Consider the following 21,622-nt stretch of genomic DNA (forward strand, 5'->3'; position numbering starts at 1 on the left):
GTTAAAGGACCTAGTGATGAAAGTAAAGGAAAGTTCAGTAGAAGTGAGGTTGTTGAAGGAAAGGATGTTATGTTTAGCAGGGAATTTCAATGAAATAGTTTGGTCAAATAGTTCCAGGTGATGCTGAGATGAGGCAAAGTAATACATCAGTGTATAACTAAGCAGAGGCGATATAGGTGTCATGGTCAGGAGTATGAACAATGACAAAATTGAAAGCAAAGAACATCACTGCATTAGAATAGCATTTAAAAGATGCTATATAATAATTCAGATTCTGCTACCCTCATGCTGCCTTTTCAAATAGAAAAACAAAAATAGCAAATTTTCTGTTCTTAGCAATGGAAGACAAAAATGTCTTAAGGAACAATGAAACGTATTTAATTTGCCTAATGAGAAAAATCAGACTTGTTCTATGACTTCTTATGTTTAGTATTATTGGAACTAAAATGAGTTCTTTTTAAAGAGTCAATCATGTACCAGAGAACAGTTTCTACTTCTCAGATTCTCTGGCCATTCACCAATACTTTAATTTTCTGTGGCTACCTGCAAGCATATTTGTGTTGCATAATAAACACCATGCAGAGATTTTTTTTAAAGGAATAAGCATTTTTTCTTTGTTTTAATCTCTGGGATGGCTTTGAGTTCATTCTCATTTGATCACAGTCAGCAGCTGCATACCAGCTGTGTTTAATGAGGAGTATAAAACAATACAAGTTCAGGGGAAATGAATAGGATTAGAGGTATTGTTCATGACATTAGAAGTATTCATTTTAGAGTTCACTGGCTCAAGGATAGCTAGAATTGGAAGTAAAAACCATCTTAGACTTTTTGGTTATGTAGAATAGGCTGTGTTCATCCCTAAAGGATTCAAGGTTCCAAGGATTCAAGATCTTAGGTAAAAGGTCCATGGAAACAAGGAGAACAAAAACAAGAAATTCACCTGACATAGATCAAAGCCATTAGCAATGAGAGAACTATTCTTCAAGTTACATTTATTTAATGGTTCTCAGATCTTGCATGGAACTTGGGTTTGAATCATGCCTTAGTCATTCCTAGCTGTATAGCCCTGGAAAAGTAACTGTGCTTCAGTTTCTTCAGTTATAAAATGGGAATAATTACATAGTATATATACCTCACAGAGTAACTAGGCAGATCAAACAAGAGAATATGTAAAAATTAAAGTACTATATGAAAGTAAGCTACAGTATTGTTATCACTGAAATAGGTCATCATTAGAAATATTAGAAACTTTCCCAAGGAGTTAAGGAATGAAGCAAAGATTACTAATTTCTCTTCAGTTATTTGCTATTGGTCTAATTGCTAGTTCACTGGGTTTCAAATCAGGAAGATTTATGTTCCTGAGTTCAAATTCAGCCTTAGACATTTACTAGCTGTGTGACCCTTGGCAAGTATAATTTAACCCTGTTTAACTTAGTTTCCTCATCTGTAAAATGAACTGAAGAAGGAATTGGCAAGCCATTCTAGTATCTTTTTGAGAAAAAACCCAAATGAGGTCATAAAGAGTCAGACATGACTGAAAAAACTGAACAACGATAAATTTAATATAATCAATCAACAAAAATAGCCAAAAAATTAAAAAAATATATCAACATTTTATCACATCAGAACAAGGCTTCTTTTGTGTACTATAATTTCCAAAATATGAAAGGGGAAGGAATAGATATAATTGATCCCTTCATCACTTCCTAGCTTAGATTTCTCAACACTAAAAGATGCATTAACATAGCCTTATGTGGGAACCAGGAAGAAATTTCAAGCAAGAGTATGGACAAAGATGAATTTAAGTCAGTAAGGCTTTTATTTCTTTAGTTTAAACTTAAGATAATAAAAGGAATAGTTTGGTAGCTGGTAGCAGCACTAGTGATGCTACTAGAAAATGTATTAATTTCTGAGGGCATAGAAAATCTGTATACATCTTCAGCCAAAATCTTCAGTTTGACACTGCCCTGCATCAGGGGCTTTCACACCAAGGATAGTATCTTGGTATAATAGAAAGAACACTAGCTCTAGATAGCCAGAAACACCTGAATTTGAATAATGACTCTGTGACTTGAAGTAGGTCATCTGTTTGACCTTGGCAATTCTCCATCTCTGTTCTCCTCCTCAGTTTCCACATTTGTAAAATGGAACATCTGAATCAAGATTGTTAAGATCTTTTCCAGCTCAAATTCCTATGACATAAACATGTTATTCTGTAATTATTCAGTTCTGTCTTCTACTTCATGATCACATGTATATATTATATATATATAATATATACATATGATGTATAACATATACTTGATTATTTAATAAGTAAATAAGTTAGTAAATAGTTTTTCCTTTATTTTTCAACAAAACCATGGAATCTTATTTCTGAGGTCTACTTGCAGTTCCTTCTCATGTCTCTGGAGACCATTTAGAAAAAAACAATCCTCTCTCCAGGCTTCTTTAACCTTTCAGCAGACAATCACTGTCACTGAAGTCAGAAAATACATTTTTCAAAAAGTTAGTATTCCTTTTTTCTTTTCTAATTTCTTATTTTTCCCCAATTACACATTAAAACAATTTTTAACTTTTTTTTAAGTTTTGATTTCCAAATTCTGTCCTCCCCTTGGGCCATCCCTCCCATTCCTTTCCCCCCATTCCTTCCCCCTTTCTGAGATAGTAAGTAATTAAATATAGGTTATACATGTACTGTTATGTAAAACATTTCCATAATAGTTATTTTGTAAAAGAAGGAGTTAGTATTCCTAAAGGATATTAATATGTTAGGACTTTAAGCAGAAACAAGAGTTTTAATAAGGATCAATGAAAAGTTTTATTCTTGATTTTAAAAAATCAACCTTATAAGTACAAGTTGGTGAAGGATAGTCAGGCAACATATCATATATACATCAAATATAGAAAGCAGTCTATCTGAAAAAAGCAAGTCTTGGAAATTTGGTGACAGTACTCCAAGTTTATTGTGAGTCAATAATGTAACAGGGCAACCACAAACAATTAATCAAAATAAAACTAATATAATCTTGGTAAGATAGGCATGGCTTCCAGTAATCCAGTAATAAGGAGCTAATTGATCAAATTCCATTTGGAGCATTATATTAGGGATATCACAATTAGTAAAGGTATTTATAATCTATTCTACAGTATATGTGAAGATTGTCCAAATGGAAAGGAATTTCCAGTCCATAATTTTTGAGAACTGAAGGCATGGGGATGTTTATTCTAAACAGGGGAAGACTAGAGGAGGTCATGAAAGTTGTATACAAGTATTTGAATGCATTTCTGTGGGGAAAAAGATTAGAATCCCTTTCTTCAATTTAAGCAGGAAGAATCAAAATCAATAGTTATAAACCACAAAGAAGCAAATTCAGGGTTCAAATAAGAAAATGTCCATAACAATTAGGGCCATCTAAAAGTGAGATGGGCTGCCTTGGAAGAGATGAGTTCCCAGGCACAGGGCTGGATGACCACTTTTCAATTATGTTGAAAATGGAACTTTTTGGGGTGGTGGGGTATGCTAGAGGAGTGAGTTGGGCTAGAAGACCCCCCAAGTTACCTTCACGCTCTAAAATTCTGTGATTCTGTGAAGTTGACATCAAGATTCACTCTTTTTGTTGTTTAAGGCAAGGTCCAACCAAACCAGAAGTCCTGTCGATTCCATGGCCGGGCAAACGATCCAGTCGCAGAGTCCAGAGACACAATAGCTTCTCTCCCAACAGCCCTCAGTTTCAAACAGGAGTCCCAGGTAAAGTAGGTGACATTTCTGACTTTCTGTATCCCGCTGTTCTGCAAATGAAGCTGGATAAGGTAATAAATACTGAACAAAGAGCCATCCTTAGAGAGGGTGGTGAACTATCTTGACTTTGGGAAGATACCAAATGGCTACAATTCCAATAGGGGCAGGGGGGGAGGGGAGATCTAGGTGACTTAATGGTTAGGGCACTGGTCTTGGAGTAAGAAGGACAGGAGTTCGAATCCAGCCTCAGACACTTGACACTAGCTTTGTGTCTTTGGGGAAGACACTAGTTTCCTGGGACATCTCCAGTTGTCCTGATTCATATCTTGTCATTGGATCCAGATGACTCTGGTGACTTAGCACAGCACCCCCTCACTCTAATACAATTCGTGTGCTTGTCATGGTATCACCTCCATGATGGCCTGGTCTTCTTGAAGCACAAAGGACAAACATCACAACTCCATGTTGACTTGAGAAGAGGGTGTGATTCTGTCAATGATCCTAAAATGTACCTGAAGTTCTAACAGCAAACAATAAGCTGGAGATGGGGAGGGAAAAGTCTAAGTGAGAGAGAAGGAAGAAGCAGAGATAGTAATCAACTCTAGAAGCTAGGTGGTTTAAGTGGATGGAGAGCCAGGCTTGGAGTCAGGAAGATTCATCCTCCTGAGTTCAAATCTGGCCTCAGATACTTATTAGCTATGTGACCCTGGGTAAGTCACTTAACTCTGTTTAATTTAGTTTCCTCATCTGTAAAATGAGCTGAAGAAGGAAATGACAAAGAATTTGCATATTTTTGCCAACAAAACCCCAAATGACATCACAAAAAGTGACTAACGAATGACTTAAACAACAACACTAGATCTCAGTTGGAAAGAACCTCAAACTAACTCATAGCTGACCAAGAATCCAACAATAATATTCCTAATTGCGTGACCCTGTACAAGTCACTTCATGTCTCTCAGCCTCAGTTTTCTCATCTGTAAAATGAGAATGATAATAGCATCTACCTGGCAGGATTGTTACCAAAAGAAAAGCATTTGCAAGATTTAAAGCAATATAGAAATATTAACTATTATTATTCCCAATAAATTATCATCAAGCTTTCCCTTAAATAACTCCAATAAAAAAGGAACTCACCACTCTTGGAAGGCAGCCCAATCCACCAGTAGGTAGCCTGAATTATCAAAAAGTTTTTCATATATTAAGAATAAAGTTGCTGGGGCAGCTAGATGGTGCAATGGATAGAGCACTAGCCCTGGAGTCAGAAGGACCTGAGTTCAAATCCAACCTCAGTCACTTAATAATTACCTAGCTGTGTGACCTTGGGCAAGTCACTTAATTCCATTGCCTTAAATAAATATTTTTAAAAAAAGAATAAATTTGCTTCTTCAACCTGTTGTTCCTCACTCCATCTGTGGGACAAGTAAAACAAGTCAAGTATTTCTCCCATATTCAAATACTTAACCATGATAATAATACCTTCCATTTCTATAAGGATTATCTTTATCCAATGAGCAAGTGCTATATTCAGGCTTTATAAAAGAGGAAACTGAGACTCAGAGGGGTTAAACACTAAAGGCCAAGGCATATCTATTGATGCCAAAATTATAATTTTACTTAGAAATAAAAATGTTCATCCTATGGCTTTGGTTTTTGTCTAGTGATTTTTTTTAAAATGCACTGTGCCAATTGACCCAACCTAGTTCCTTAAGATATTCCTAAATTCTAGTCTTTCTTTTAAGGGACTTACTTGTCTAGAGTCACATAATTAGTGAACATCTTCAAAATTTGAACTCAGGGTTTCTTGACTTAATCCAGTTTTCTATCTTCCTACTAGCTTTCCGATTACCACAAGTCATTCTCATTTTCTTCCACATGACCTTGCCTAGGTATAGTTGCCAGGCTCCTCACCACTCTCCCCTTTCCTTTTGAAAAACAATCAGTTTTGAGTAGCTAGTTGGTGTGGTGGATAGAGCACTGGCTCTAAAGTCAGGAGGATCTGATTTCAAATGTGACCTCAGACACTTAATAATTGCCTATCTCTGTGACCCTAGGCAAGTCACTTAACCCCATTGCCTTAAAATAAAAAAAAATTAAAGAAAAACAATCAGTTTTGAAGAAAAGAATCTTGGAAATTAGCTCAAAAGGAGAAATGTACTAGTGATAATCAATAATGCAGCAAGCATGTACTTCTCCCATTTTAATATGGGCTACTGAGTTAACTTAGGGCAGTTGAGTGGCATGGTGGATCAACCACTTGGCTGGGAATCAGGAAAATGAGCTCAAATCTGGCCTCAAACACTTACTGACTTGTGACCCTCAGCAAGTCACATAACCATGTTTACCTCATCTGTAAAATGAACTGGAGAAGAAAATGGCAAACCATTCCATTCCAGTAGCTTGCCAAGAAGACCCAAAGTGGGGCCATACCCGAAGTCAATGGACAAGAAAATTGAGTTAATTTAGATACACTGAATTCTTCCTTCAAGATAAAAGAAAATTTCTCAGCTTTTTCAGTATTGCTACTCTGTTTGAAGTTTAGATGTATGCCAAACTGTCATCATGATTTATCTTCCCCAAGGCCTGCTAGAGGAAGACAACCAGTGGATGACCCAGATAAACAGACTCCAGAAGCTAATTGATCGACTGGAGAAGAAGGTGAGTACTCCTTTTTCATCTTTCCCCCTCCTTTTTGTGTTTGCTTTCTGTCCTGAATTCTCATCATTGTCATTGCCAATGGAGCTTTCATGATAGCAGGAAAAGTAGCCCACCTAGGTAGGATGGCCCTTACTGAATTATTTAAAGATGCTCAGAGTGTATGCACATTTGCATTTATTAAAAATAATAGTATTTCCAATAAAATGCTGTGTTTCCAGGCAAACAAAGCCACTACCTATGATCCTATTTCTTAGCATGTCATTAATAATACAAATAATATTTACATAATACTTAATAAATCCTATTTTTCTTATCCTCTCATCAATCTGGAAGATAAGGATTACTATTATTTCCATTTTATAGTTAGGAAAATGATGTAGAGAGAAGTGAAATGACTTTCCAGAGGGGACTTTCAAGAAAAAGCAAGGAAGGCCCCTGTGACAGATTCACCAAATGGTATGGCTTCAAGATAAGCAGTCTTCAAATAGTCAAATATAGCCTATCCATGTCTGCAAATTTCTTGCCCTTCCCTAAGTCTAACACAAGGTTCTGATCCAACATGTTCTTCTTGCTGTCTCTTGAAATCATGAGGATATCAAAGAAGCATATGGGACGTCCAACAGTTATACCTTGCTCTTATCATAAGACCAACTCTTCTTTTTCCATTATACATTTATTTGATGGCATCCTTTATAGGTATTTGTGTACAAAGCAATGTGAGGGGATACAAATATGTTTGATGCATGATCTCTGCCTTCAAAAAGCTTAGATATTATGTGAAGAGGTAAAACACATGTAATTACATGAACAGCTATTCACCTTAAAACAGAAAGATGATTTATTCAAGAGACAGAATGAGTGATACATTTTGGGGCATAAAGGAGGTAGGAATTTGTTTGCTTGACTATGCATATGGATCCTTAAAAAGAGTTAAAGTTTTAGCCCAGAGGAAATTGAATGTAAAGATTCAGAAGCAAAAAAAAAAAGTGAATAAACAAATCTGACATGAATGGTTAATTTTTCAAAGTAGCAAGAGATGAGGATAATTGAGGCCAGAATATAAAGAACCAGGTACTGAGGAGCCATTAAAATTTTTGAGCAGGAAATGAATATAACCATATGGAAATTAACCTGGTGGCAGTAAAGAAACCAAACTGAGAAATGAAAGTCTCATTCAAAGACTTAAAAATAATCTGAGTTAAATGATAGAAGCCTCAAATTAATATCTTAGGCTTGTAAAGAGAAAGGAAAGGGTACATTTTGAAGAAAGAAGCAATGGAAATTGGTGATTAATTAGATATGGAGCCAAAAAAATGGTAATAATCAATTATGAATCTATGTTGATGAATCTAGATGAGTAGAATATTGTTGGTATTAATAAATGAAATTGGCAATGCAGAAAAGATAGATGATTTGAGAAGAAAGATGATAGTTTAAGTTTGGGGTAACAGAAGAATATTCATTCAATTGGAAATTTATAGAAGGCAGTTAAAGATTAAAGATATTACAATATAAGAGCTCAGGTGAGAGGTCAGATACAAATTGGAGTCACAATTACATAAGAGTAAGAGATGAAGTTAGAAGAAATCATTTCTGGCATATAAAATGTGCCCAAAATAATTCATCCCCATCTACTCCTCACACACTGAAATCATATTCATCTCATTTATCCTGGAGCAAGTATCTAACCTACAACTTGCTGCTGATCATTTGCCCATTCTCCATGTCTAATTAAGAATATTCTAACAAATCATGGCTTCAGAAATTGTTTTCTAGCATTAGAAGACATAGAAATTCAAAATGCCACAATCATGTTTCATTTCCCATTCTTGACAACATATTGATGCATTTTCATTCATTTTAAGAGCATGAATTTACCTTTCTTTTGATTTCTAAGAATTTTGTTTTAAGAAACAAAATATTCTCTCACTTAGGAAATGTTTTCTTTTTGAATTTTATAATTTAGTTAAATTAATTATATTTTCACAATCTTCATATTTAAAATTTTTTCTTTTTTCTTTTGTAAGAATTTCACTTTAAAAATATACACAGGATATATATACAAAAAATGGATTAAGTATGGGTTTGTAGCTATGTGAGTCTCAATATTGGAATGAATATAATATGTCATTATATAATCAGATTTTTTTCCTTCACCTTATTTTGCCCTATGCCAAACCAGGCTTTTTTCCATAAGAAAGACTTGATTTTCTAGAAGTAAATGAAATGTATTTCATTTCCATCTTGATTTTGCTGATATTAGTACTTTCTGTGAGAGACTCAAGCTATCTTTCCTCACCAATTTGAGGTGACCCTTTTATTAAAGCTGTGGTCTAACACTACTTAGATGAACAAAATGAACCTATCCAAACTTTCTTTCTATTATGTACATATTGTCAACAATCATTTCTTATTTCTATCCCACTAATCTCCAAGCAGAGACAGGAAGTCCACTTAGCCTATTGTGAAAGTATTTCAGTTTAGGTACATATTGGACTACATGGCCTCAGAAAATTCTTCTAAGTATGAGATTCTCAAATTCTGTGAAGACATAATTGGTCTTCACAGAATCAGCTGCATGTAACAAAATTAAAACCTTAAGTTTATATAGATCAAATTCACTTATGCGCAACTTCATACCATCTCACTTTCTTGGGTTTGTTGATATTTTGTCTAAATCACACTAAAATGAAAGACAAAACTTGCCCTGATATACCTGTGGTATTATTGACATAGATACTTCTTCATACAACATAGATTATAGTTCATTTATGTCTTCAAATCCTATATACAACTCTCATATCCATCTTCTTATGCATCCACAAATGGGAATCTACCAATGAACTGAATATTTTCCTTTAGTTTTTTTCAACATTATAAAGATACAAATGCTCTCCACAAATTATTCAGTGATTATCACTCAGTCTCCCTATGTGAACACTTTCCCTACATGACTATTTTCTCTTCATTTATATAATTTTGGTAATACACTTCATCTGAAATATGTCACAAATCTACTCAAACTTCTGCTCTTTAGGTGACCTTCAAGTGCAATTCTTGTGGTATTCCATGACTTTCAACCAGATTCTATTACCAGAAGAATACTTCTATTTAAAAGAGATTTCTGTTTCATAGAGTAGCATGGGGTCATCAAAAGAAAAGGATAATTTCTTTTTTTAGGCTTTTTTTGCAAGGCAAATGGGGTTAAGTGGCTTGCCCAAGGCCACACAGCTAGGTAATTATTAAGTGTCTGAGACCAGATTTGAACCCAGGTCCTCCTGACTCCAAGGCTGGTGCTCTATCCACTGTGCCACCTAGCTGCCCCAAAAAGGATAATTTCTAAAGGACATTCAAGTCACTCTCCAATTAAATTTTAGATCCAATTCATTGTCCATTTATAGAGTTCAAGAGTCAAGTGAACAAGATGCTTCTTGGATCACAATACCTTAGGGTCAACTGCTTATCATCATGAGCCATTGGAAAACTTTAGTGGAGGAATGTCTTTCTTAGCTTATAAATGAGAAAAGTTCCTCATTACAATAACTTAATATCAGGACTCCTTTTCCATCTTGAGATTATAAAAACTCAGTTTCATGAAATATTTATTAAGAACCTATTATGTGTGGTGCACTAATCTAGGTAATGATGAAACCTAGTTCTCTACCCTCCCTTGGTAAAATAGTTCCCTGCCCTCACAGAATTTATAATTTAGTAGAGAATATGATACAATTTAAAATTTGATAAGTGCAAAGAAAAGGTCAACCAGAGATGGATATGAAGTTGGGAAATTAGGGAGGACACTTCATGGAGAAGGTGGAACCCAAGCTGACTACTACAGGAAGAAACCTGGAGGGAATCAAGTCTAAAAATCAAGGATAGTCTGTCTTCAATTTATTTGTCAGTCATTTTTCAGTCAAGTCTGATTCCATATGTGACAAATATACTGGAATAGATTGCCATTTCCTTCTCTAGTATATTTTACAAATGAGGAAACAGAGGCAAATAGGGTTCAGTGACTTGCCAAAGTCACCCAGCTAGTAAGTGAGGGAGGCCAAATTTGAACTCAGATTTTCCTGACTCCAAGCTCAGCAGTGTATCTACTGCATTACCTTCTAAGAGAAACCATTTGTAGCATTAACTCCCTAAAAATTTTTCAAATGTATAATGTGATTCTTTTTACTTAAATGCTGATTCTTTGTGCTATGTGATTTTTTTCCCTTCCTTCCTTCTAATCAAAAGGACCTAAAGCTTGAGCCTCTGGAGGAAGAAATTTATGAAGGAAACAGTAAATCAGTAAGTACATTATTTTCAATTCAAGAAATGTCAGAAACATTTACTTTGCATGGATGACTTTACTCATTCCCAAGAATTTGTTTGTTGCTGTATAAAACAAGATTGCAAGATTATGTGAGCTATGAATTTGAAACAGGTTTATGACATCGGTGCCTAAGTAGTCATTACTAAAAGTTGATTTGTGGAAGAGCATGTGAAGAAGAAAAAATTTATATGCTTAGGGAAGTGGAGCTGTCCATTCAAAATGGCACCATTTCATGCAGAGAGATAAAAAGCATTTATGAAAAAAATCATAAATGTAAAGTCATAAGAAATTCCAGAGATTGTTTTTAAACCCAGAAGTTTTTAACCTTTTTTTGTATCTTGAACCCACTTAAGTCTAATTGAATCTTATTAGATTCCTTCACAGAATGTTTTTAAATTCACAAAATAAAAAAATATAAAATACAATATGATATAAAATATACTCGATTATATTAAAGTATTTTCACCAGGGGACTGCCCCTTCAGGACCCCCAAATGCCTGCCTGCCATTACTTATTGATGCCAAAATTCTATCCCATATTATCCAAGGTACTAGGGTCTCAGGTGGTTATATTATCTGAGCCATGGATCTGACATGCTTGGTCCCCATTATTAATATTTTAGTAAATAAAGGCCAAATTATCACAATGGGGCTGCAAGAATTACCAATAATATCCTATAGCCTTGCCTGTCAGTGTGGTGGCTACTTTGTAGCAAAAGGCTGAATTTTTCCAGATTCTTTACATACATTCCTTACATACATAAAAGCTGAATCACATTCAGAATCGGTTGGAGTTTCAGTATGGAGGTTATATTTAAGCACCTCATTAGGAAAGCCTAAGAAATTCAGTCAAAATCAGCTCCAGTCACAAAAACCAGATGGAGAAGTGCCTGCAGTATTCTGTATAAATAGCATCTCGATGATTATTAGAGAGGAAGATGAACTTTCACCCTATTTAGTTATAGAAATATTGAAACTGGGAGAGCCTGGGGAAGGGAGAACTATTGGCTACTTAAGCCACAAAACGTTATCCAACTACAAAGCCTTAGCAGGAAACTATGAGCTCATAGCTATCCAGTCTTGTACTCAAATCCTGAGTGAGATGAGAAGAGATATAAAAGACAAGTAAATGAAAGGGCAAAGCCCAGCAGAGGTGCTCCAGGACAGAGGGATTCTTTAAAGAGGTTATGAAAAATCCACATAATGTGGAAAAAGAATGGGGTCTCTTCCTTCATTTCAGATAAGACTTCTACTTTTTTTTCATATTTCAGTTTTCAGAACTGCAAGAAAAAATCAGTTTTTCTCTTTTTTTTTAACTGTGTCCTGCTTTAAACCAAGATAGATATAAGGATTCAAAAAGAACAAAATGTCATGTGCATCTTCTTTGTTGTTCCTCCATCTCCACCAAAGGCACAATTCTTCTCCAGTTCTGATTATTTCAATCTTTTAAAATAGGAATTCTTAACCTAGGACCTCTTGAATATTTTCCCAAATATTTTGATATTGTATTATAATCAGGTTCCTTTTCTAATCCTATGTGTTTTATTTTTATACTTTTTGAAAAACACTATTCTACTATGTTTTGTGTTATGATACACAAAAAAAATGTTAAGAATCCCTGTTTTGAAGTCTCTTTTCCTTTCGGATTATTTCTCTAAGGTTATCCTAGCCTCCATTTTTTTGGTGTCTGTTTTTTCTTCTTTTGACTTCCTTGTTCATCTTTGTCATTACAAAAGTCAACCAATCAATCAGCAAGAATTTATTAAGAGTCTACTATACACCAGTTACTGTACAAGGTATTGGGAATACAAATATGAAAAGTGAGATAAACCTACCCTCAAAGAACTTATATTCTACTTTTTTAATATATATTCTAAGAATAGTTGGCGTGGGGTCCAATTACAAGATAAAACAGATAATCCTCTGACTTATTCACCAATACTAAGTGTCCATGTTTTGGGGTGCCACTTTCTCCAAACATTTCTTTCAAAGTCCATGAACCCTCCTGTGAAATAAAAGAGAGCCCTGACAGATCAAGATTCCTTTTAAATGGTAATAGTTGCCCTTTTAAGCTCAAATTGACTTGAGCTATGCATGTAATATAGAGCACAGGGAAACCTGGAAATTTAGAGGAATATCATTCAAGATGATTTCTCTTTTTTTACTATGAAAAAGAGTTGGTGTGATGACTGCAACTGGAATCCTGGAGAAAGCCAGACATTGATAATAAGAATATTTTAAATGTCTTTGCTATTCATTTTATTTAAATTTTTTCTGGATGGAAATTCTTTTGTTCACAAAAAATCCTACTTTCTTATTTCACTATGGTGTAGAGGCAAAATTGGATTCTCAAAGTCATTGTCAGTGGAATAGAAATTTTGGCAGTTCCTCCCAAGCTAGAAAGATTTCAAATGTGGTAATAGGAACAAGTTGCACTTAGTACTTAAAGACCAACATATCTAAGAACAGAAAGGCCCATTACCAGCAGACTGGCCACCACCAAGTCTTAAGTGATCCATGAAACAATAAATAAAGAAAATGGCTCCCAGTTCTGCCTGGCTCCCTTCTACCTCCAGCGAGAGTGACAGTAAAGTTAGAAAAGGATACTAATGGGGTGGCTAGGTGGTGCAGTGGATAAAGCAGCCCTGGAGTCAGGAGTACCTGGGTTCAAATCTGGTCTCAGACACTTAATAATTACCTAGCTGTGTGGCCTTGGGCAAGCCACTTAACCCCATTTGCCTTGCAACATCCTAAAAAAAAGGATACTAAAAAGATACTAGTCTGTTTTTTTTTTATCATTATTGGTGTTGTTGAGTCATTTCAGTCATGTCCAACTCTCCATGAGCCCATTTGGAGTTCTCTTAGCAAAGCTATCATAGTAGTTTGCCTTTCCTTCTTTAGTTCTTTTACAAATGAGGAACTGAAGCAAATAGGGTTAAATGCCAAGCTAATGAGTCCCTGAGGCTGGACTCAGATCCTCCTGACTGTAAGGCTGGCATTCTATCTACTGTGCCACCTAGCTGCTCCTTTTTGATCATAGACAAACACTAATTATTAATATACTAATATCAACACATTGATATACACTTGGAGAAATTGAGCCATATCCATGCATGCTTCATTTATATAAACTAAGTCACAAAGAAGGCGCAATTAAAATTTCCAGGCTTTTTATGCTTTGTTGTTCTCCCAGTTGTGTTTCTCACTTTGTAAAGTGTCTGATAATAATAAGCAACACATGTTTGTTGTCTATCTGTAAGTGTGGACTCACTTGGATGGTTGTGATATGGAAAGGGGGAAATAATTTTATAGGTAAGGACAAAGTCTCATTCAGATATATCTGACTGGTTTCATACTTCTGCTTTCATCAGATATTAGGCACCAATTAACTAGCGAGATGAGAGTTTCCTGCATAAGGGATTTCAGATTTTGAGGATTCCAAAAAAAGGACCAGGCAAGAGGACAAGGCTTGCCTAGAGCAGAAATAGTCTAGTGTTTCAAGAAAGGCTAGACCCAGAAAACAAGAGGTTGTTCAGACTCCTGCAAGTTACATGCAAAAAATGGCAAAGTAAAGACATCATCAAAAACATATATCACCAGAAAAGGAGATGGACTATTCATAGTAAAAATGAGGGATGACAAGTGAATAGCTAAATGTGACCCAGACACCTGTGAAATATGAAAGCAACCAGAAATGTCTTCAGAATATCCTTAGTACTAGTTTTTCTATTACTTATCACTAATAGTTTCCACCTAAAAACACTTATAGCTTAATTTTTAAAAATAATTTTGATGAATTAAACACAAAGCAGGTAGTATAATTTATCTTCAACATCTTATTCGATATCTTTTCTAAAAGTTATATGCTTTATTTTGCAAAATTGAGTCTTGTTTAAGGTGCTAAGGAGAAAGACAGGGAAATGTATTCAGAAATTTTTTTTCATTTTGCTGAATGTTTATAACCAGCTGAGTCACAAGATAGCTGAGAAAAAGAAGAGCTTACTATTGCAAAAATGATGTTTGTAGGATTTGTTACCGGTTTCATTTATTTCTCCCAAGTCTTTAAACATATACTGTTTTCCCCACCTTGTTGAGACTCAGCAAGATAATATGACAGGTAAAATGTAAATCTGCATATCTAGGTCTCAAAAAAATTTTATGACATCACCTGTATGGTATGATTTTATTTCTCAATATTCACCTTTCCCCAGACAGTTGCCCAGCCAAGTACGCTGCTTTCTTTCAGAAACTGAACTGTTAAAAGATTTTCTGCCAGGATCAAATATTGTCTTTCCTGAAATCTTATTTAAAATGAAGATATCTTTAGAATAACAACATTTTAGTGAAAGGCAATTTATTTAATATGGGCAGCTACATGGCACAATGGAGAGAGTGCTAGACCTTATGATACATCTGTCCTTCATTCTCAAAGAAGATCATGATATCAGAAGGTGATGCCATGACAAGCACATGAATTGGATTTGAGTGAGGGAGATCTTTTCCTCCAAAACCATCTGGGTCCAGTGGCCAGATATGAATCAGGACAACTGGAGATGGCCCTGTATGTGAGGCAATCAGGATTGACTTGCCCAAGGTCACACAGCTAGTTAGTGTATGAGGCCAGATTTTAACTCAGGTCCTCCTGAGTTAGGTAGAGAACGTTGAACCTAGAGTCAGGAAGACTCCTCTTCCCGAGTTCAAATCTGACCTCAGAACTAAGTAGCTGCATGATCCTGGGCAAGTCACCTAACCTTTTTTTCTCATCAGTAAAATGGGCTGAAGAAAAACATTGACAAATAGCTCCAGTTTCTTTGCCAAGAAAATCCCAAATGGGGTCATAAAGAGTCAGAAACCACTGAAAAAAAACAAAGAAAACTCAACAATAATTTATTGAATTTTCAACTGAATTTCCTCAGTTACAGGAAAGACTCAGGTATCCACACTGAAAAAAGGAGGTACCAAATGAAATGAGAAAATCACAGAAAATGTAAATGTGTATTTAGCAGCACACATGGGATAAGCAGGCCTTTACATGATAGCCTTATATTGCTGCAGAAACTACCAAGGCTAAAACCGTATTCTGGAAACCTAATGCCATATACTTGTGGAATCTCAGAAAGGATGAAAACATTCGCAGCGACTCCAGATGAATAAAAGCCTTGCCATTGTATCAGAGTGCTACCAGAGATACATTCTCACATAGCATCCTTCTTCTCTTAATGAGGATGTACTTTTAACACACAGACACACACACACATACATACAAACATTTCCTTTGTAAATATAAGTATTCCCATGGCTATGGAACATTGTAAATATTTCCAGATCTTTTCCATGTATTGACTGATTTTCTATTCTTCCTTTTAAAAAAAACATGGAGGTAGCTAGATGGTGAAGTGGATAGAGCACCAGCCTTTGAAGTCATGAGGACTTGAGTTCAAATTTGACCACAGACACTTGATACTTGCTAACTGTGTGAACTTGGGCAAGCCACTCAAGCCTATTACCTTACAAAAACTAAAGACAAAATTAAAAAAAAGCCTCATAGTAATAAGGAATAGAGGGAAAGATGAAGAATATGGGCATAAATTTAAAATGAATTAAAAACAAAATGGAACTTCTGGCCAAGATGGCGAAGAGAGGACAGGCACAGTTCTAAAGTCTCCTGATCTCTTCCCCATCTATCACATGAAACAAACCTCTTAAAAGAAATCTGAACCAGGAAATCCAGAGAGAAAAAGCCAGGAGAGGAAAATCTACCTCAGGATTTGTCTCCTGCAGCAGCCTTGGCTGAGTACCAGCAGGTGAGTCTGAGCTCCCAGGGAATATCAGCCAGACCAACAGCTGAATCGGAACCAGGAGTCTGAGGGCCTGAGAGCCGGACCTGCTGGTTCAGTGGTGGGGCTGGACGAGGGGCGCTTGGGTCCCCGGGGAAGCAGAGGCGCTGGTGTTGGTGCTGTCCCCCTGGAGCTTGGGGAAGGGGCTGTGGGAGAGGTATGGTGCAGGAGAGCTGCAGACACCATCCCTGGGCTCCTCCGGTCTGAGAAACTCTGAGCCCATGCCTCCATTGCACTGAGGCCTCCTCCCAAACAAATGCAAATTATTTCCACCTCAGGCCCAGGTGTGTGAGCAAAAGAACCAGCCCAGCTGAGGAATGACCTCAGGCCAGGGTAAAGCCCACCATTGATTGAAGGCAAAAGAATTCAATAGCTCCAATTCCCTCCCTCAAGCAAAGGGAGAAGGCCTTGCAACCAAGGTCACAGACACCCCAGAGAGGGCAACCAGCACCTCCTATGGGCCAGCCAGAGAAACTGCACTCAGTAAAGCCTTTAGAGATCCCAAGCCCAGGTGAAACAACCCCACCCAACTCAAGGTCTTAGCATAAAGAAGAAGGGTCACCGGAAAGGTGGATCCATAGAAAAATTCCTGGAAGGGAAAGACCCCAACTCAGAGAGACCTGGAACCTCTGAGGAGAATACAATGTGGTCTCCAGCACAGAAAGACTTCCTTGAAGAAATAAGGAAGGAGCTTAAAAATTGGGAGAGACAATACCTTAGAAAGTACAATGGGACAAACACAAAAGGAGAATAAATCTCTCAGATCATCAACTGGACAATTACAAAATGAGAATAATTTTCTCAGATCCTCAAATGAGCAAATGCAAAAAGAAATTAATTCTCTCAAAACCTCAATTGGTCAAATGGAAAGCTCTTTCAAAAGTAGAATTGACCAATTGAAAAAGGAGTTGCAAAAGGTTAATGAAGAAAACTCCTCCCCCAAAAAAATAATGGAGTCTACAGAAACTAATGACTCCACAAGACAGCAAGAGTCAGTTAAACAAAATCAAAAAATAGAAAAAATAGAAGCAAATGTGAAATACCTCATCAACAAGACCACTGACCTCGAGAATAGATCAAGGAGGGGAAACCTGAAAATTATAGGACTTCCTGAAAACATTGAAGAGAAAAAAAGCCTGGCATTAATATTACAGGATCTAGTGATGGAAAACTGCCCTGACATCATGGAATCAGAGGGCAAAGTAGTTATTGAAAGAGTACATCGATCCCCACCAGAAAAAGATCCTAAAAGGAAAACACCAAGGAATGTTGTGGCCAAACTCCAGAACTATCAGATAAAAGAGAAAATCCTGCAAGCAGCCAGAAAAAAACAATTTAAATATCAAGGAGCCACAGTAAGGATCACGCAGGACCTGGCTGCATCAACTTTAATGGATCAAAGGGCCTGGAACGAGATATTTTTTGAAGAGCACGGGAGCTTGGAATGCAGCCAAGAATCTACTTTCCTGCAAAGCTGAGCCTTCTCTTCCAGGGAAAAAGATGGACATTTAACGAAATGGAAGAATTCCAAAAATTTCTGATGAAAAGACCAGAGCTAAACAGAAAATTTGGATATCAAACAGGAGGTTCAAGAGACACATGAAAAGGTAAAAAAAAGGGGGGGCAGTAAAAGGAAAAAATGCAATCCAGCAAGTTGAAACTGGCTATATCCCAGCATGGGGGGCGGGGGGGTAGAGACTCTCATAAATACTGAGAAATGTAACTCTAACAGAGAGAATATACCTAGCCAGAAATGATGGACATCCATGACCTATCCATGAGATTGATATCTAATGGGATGTAACTGGCTTTAACTCCACTGGGGAGAAAGACTCTAATAACTCTCAGGAACTTGGACTCTATTCAACAGAATATACTGAACTAGAAGGGACAGACACTCAGAATTTTCTATGACTTAGATAGAATGATCTAAAAAAAAATACACTACCTCCCTAAAAAGGGGGACAGGAAAGAGATGGGAGGAGGGAGGGGATTGAATGGGACAAATCTCATTACACTAAGAGGTACAAAAAACCTATGGTAATAGAGGGGAAGAAGGGAGTAGAGGAGAAACACCTGAATCTTCTTCTCATCAGACTTGGCTTAAAGTCAACCTACACATACTCAGTTAACTTATAAAACATCTAACCTTTCAAGAACTAAAAGGGGAAAAGGGGAGGGGGGACAGAGAAAGGGAAGGGGAGTGGAGGAAATAAGGGGAAATAACAAAAGGAAGGGAAGGGAACAGGGAAAGGGGAAAGAAAGGGGAGGGTGTGATATAGGAGGGCAAACACACTGAAGGGGGTGGTATTCAAAAACAAAATACTGGGGAATATGGATAAAAGGGGGGAAAGGGGGAAAAATACAAACAGAAGGAAGATAGCACAGAGGGCAATAAAGAATTAGTAATCATAACCTTGAATGTGAATGGGATGAACTCTCCCTTAAAACATAAGCAAATAGCAGAGTGGATTAAAAACCAGAATCCTACAATATGCTGCTTACAAGAAACTCATTTGAAGCAGAGAGATACATATAGAGTAAAGGTAAAAGGTTGGAGCAAAATATATTTTGCTTCAGCTGAAGTAAAAAAAGCAGGGGTAGCAATCCTTATCTCAGACAAAGCAGCAGCAAAAATAGATAGCGTTAAAAGAGATAAGGAAGGAAACTTTATCCTCCTCAAAGGTACCATAGACAATAAAGTCATTTCAATATTGAATATATATGCACCCAGTGGGACAGCACCCAAATTCTTAGAGGAGAAGCTGAAAGAATTACAGGAAGACATAGACAGCAAAACTCTACTAGTAGGAGACCTCAACCTCCCGCTATCAGATCTAGATAAATCAAATCATAAAAGAAACAAGAAAGAAATTAGGGAGGTAAATAGATTGTTAGAAAAATTAGATATGGTAGACTTATGGAGGAAACTGAATGGGGATAGGAAGGAATATACCTTTTTCTCTGCAGTACATGGAACTTATACAAAAATTGACCATGTACTAGGACAGAAAAACCTAATGATCAACTGCAGAAAGACAGAAATAGTGAATACATCTTTCTCAGATCACAATACAATAAAAGTCATATGGAATACTGGGGCAAGAAGATATAGACCCAGGGCAAATTGGAAACTGAATAACCTCATCTTAAAAAATGAGTGGACCAAAAAACAAATTATAGAAAGAATTAACCATTTTATCCTAGATAATGATAATAATGAAACAACATACCAAAATCTATGGGATTCATTCAAAGCAACTCTCAGGGGATATATTAAGCTCTAAATGCTTATATGAATAAATTGGAGAAAGAGGAAATCAATGAACTAAACATGCAACTAAAAAAATTAGAGAAAGAACAAATCAAAAATCCCCAATCAAATACCAAATTAGAAATTTTAAAAATCAAAGGAGAAATTAATAAAATTGAAAGCAAAAAAACTATTGAATTAATAAATAAAACCAAAAGTTGGTATTATGAAAAAACCAATAAAATTGATAAACCTCTGGTCAATTTGATTAAAAAAAAAGAAGAAAACCAAATCACTAATATTATAAATGAAAAAGGTGAACTCACCACCAATGAGGAGGAAATTAAAGTAATAATTTGAAATTATTTTGCCCAACTTTATGCCAATAAATTTCATAATCTAAGTGAAATGGATGAATATTTACAAAAATATAAGTTGCCCAGGTTAAATGAAGAAGAGATTAAATACCTGAACAACCCTATCTCAGAAAAAGAAATTCAACAAGCCATTAGTGAACTCCCTAAAAAAAATCTCCAGGGCCTGATGGATTCACAAATGAATTCTACCAAACATTTAAGGAACAATTGGTTCCAATCCTATATAAACTCTTTGGGAAAATAGAGAAAGATGGAACTCTGCCTAACTCTTTCTATGAAACCAATATGGTACTGCTGCCTAAACCAGGAAGAGTTAAAACAGAGAAAGAAAATTATAGACCTATTTCCCTGATGAATATAGACGCAAAAATCCTAAATAAAATCTTAGCAAAACGACTACAACAAGTCATCACTAGGATAATACATTATGATCAAGTAGGATTTATTCCAGGAATACAGGGTTGGTTCAATATTAGGAAAACTGTTAGTATACTCAATTATATCAATAACAAACCTATCAGAAACCATATGATCATATCAATAGATGCTGAAAAAGCTTTTGACAAAATACAACATCCATTCCTATTAAAAACACTAGAGTGTGTAGGAATAAATGGACTGTTCCTTAAAATAATTAGCAGTATCTATCTGAAACCATCAACAAGCATTATACTCAATGGGGAGAGGCTAGAGGCATTCCCAATAAGATCAGGGTGAAACAAGGGTGCCCATTATCACCACTACTATTCAATATTGTATTAGAAATGTTAACATCAGTAATTAGAGAAGAAAAAGAAATTAAAGGAATTAGAATTGGGAAGGAAGAGACAAAACTCTCACTATTCGCAGATGACATGATGGTCTATCTAGAGAATCCCAAGAAATTGTCTAAAAAACTACTGGAAACAATTAGCAATTTTAGCAGAGTTGCAGGTTATAAAATAAACCCCCATAAATCCTCAACTTTCCTATATATGACTAGCAAGAAACAGCAGGAAGAGCTAGAAAGAGAAATTCCATTCAAAGTAACCTCAGACAGTGTAAAATACTTGGGAGTCTATTTGCCAAGACAGACTCAGAATCTTTTTGAAAACAATTATAAAACACTTCTCACACAAATTAAATCAGATTTAAATAACCTGGCAAATATCAACTGCTCATGGATAGGTAGAGCTAATATAATAAAAATGACAATTCTACCAAAACTAAACTATCTGTTTAGTGCCCTACCAATCAAAATTCCAAAAAATTACTTTAATAAGCTAGAAAAAATTGTAAGTAAATTCATATGGAGAAATAAAAAGTCAAGAATTGCCAGGAGCTTAATGAAAAAAAAATGCAAACAAAGGTGGCTTAGCACTACCCGATCTAAAATTATATTATAAAGCATCAGGCATCAAAACTGTTTGGTATTGGCTAAGAGTGGTGGACCAGTGG

The 21,622-nt window shown here is 36.0% G+C and overlaps 1 protein-coding gene across 1 annotated transcript in view; it reads left to right on the plus strand.

Moving 5' to 3' along the window:
• The window catches only part of NECAB1 (N-terminal EF-hand calcium binding protein 1), a 221,208-nt gene that overhangs the window by 183,307 nt on the left and 16,279 nt on the right, over positions 1-21,622 (plus strand). The window contains exons 7-9 of the mRNA XM_074199984.1: positions 3,630-3,751; positions 6,324-6,400; positions 10,640-10,693. Of these exons, the coding sequence (XP_074056085.1) occupies positions 3,630-3,751; positions 6,324-6,400; positions 10,640-10,693 (253 nt within the window). The remainder of the gene's footprint in view (positions 1-3,629; positions 3,752-6,323; positions 6,401-10,639; positions 10,694-21,622) is intronic.

The sequence above is a fragment of the Macrotis lagotis genome, chromosome X (genome assembly GCF_037893015.1).
Source record: "Macrotis lagotis isolate mMagLag1 chromosome X, bilby.v1.9.chrom.fasta, whole genome shotgun sequence".
In the NCBI taxonomy this organism is placed as follows: domain Eukaryota; kingdom Metazoa; phylum Chordata; class Mammalia; order Peramelemorphia; family Peramelidae; genus Macrotis; species Macrotis lagotis.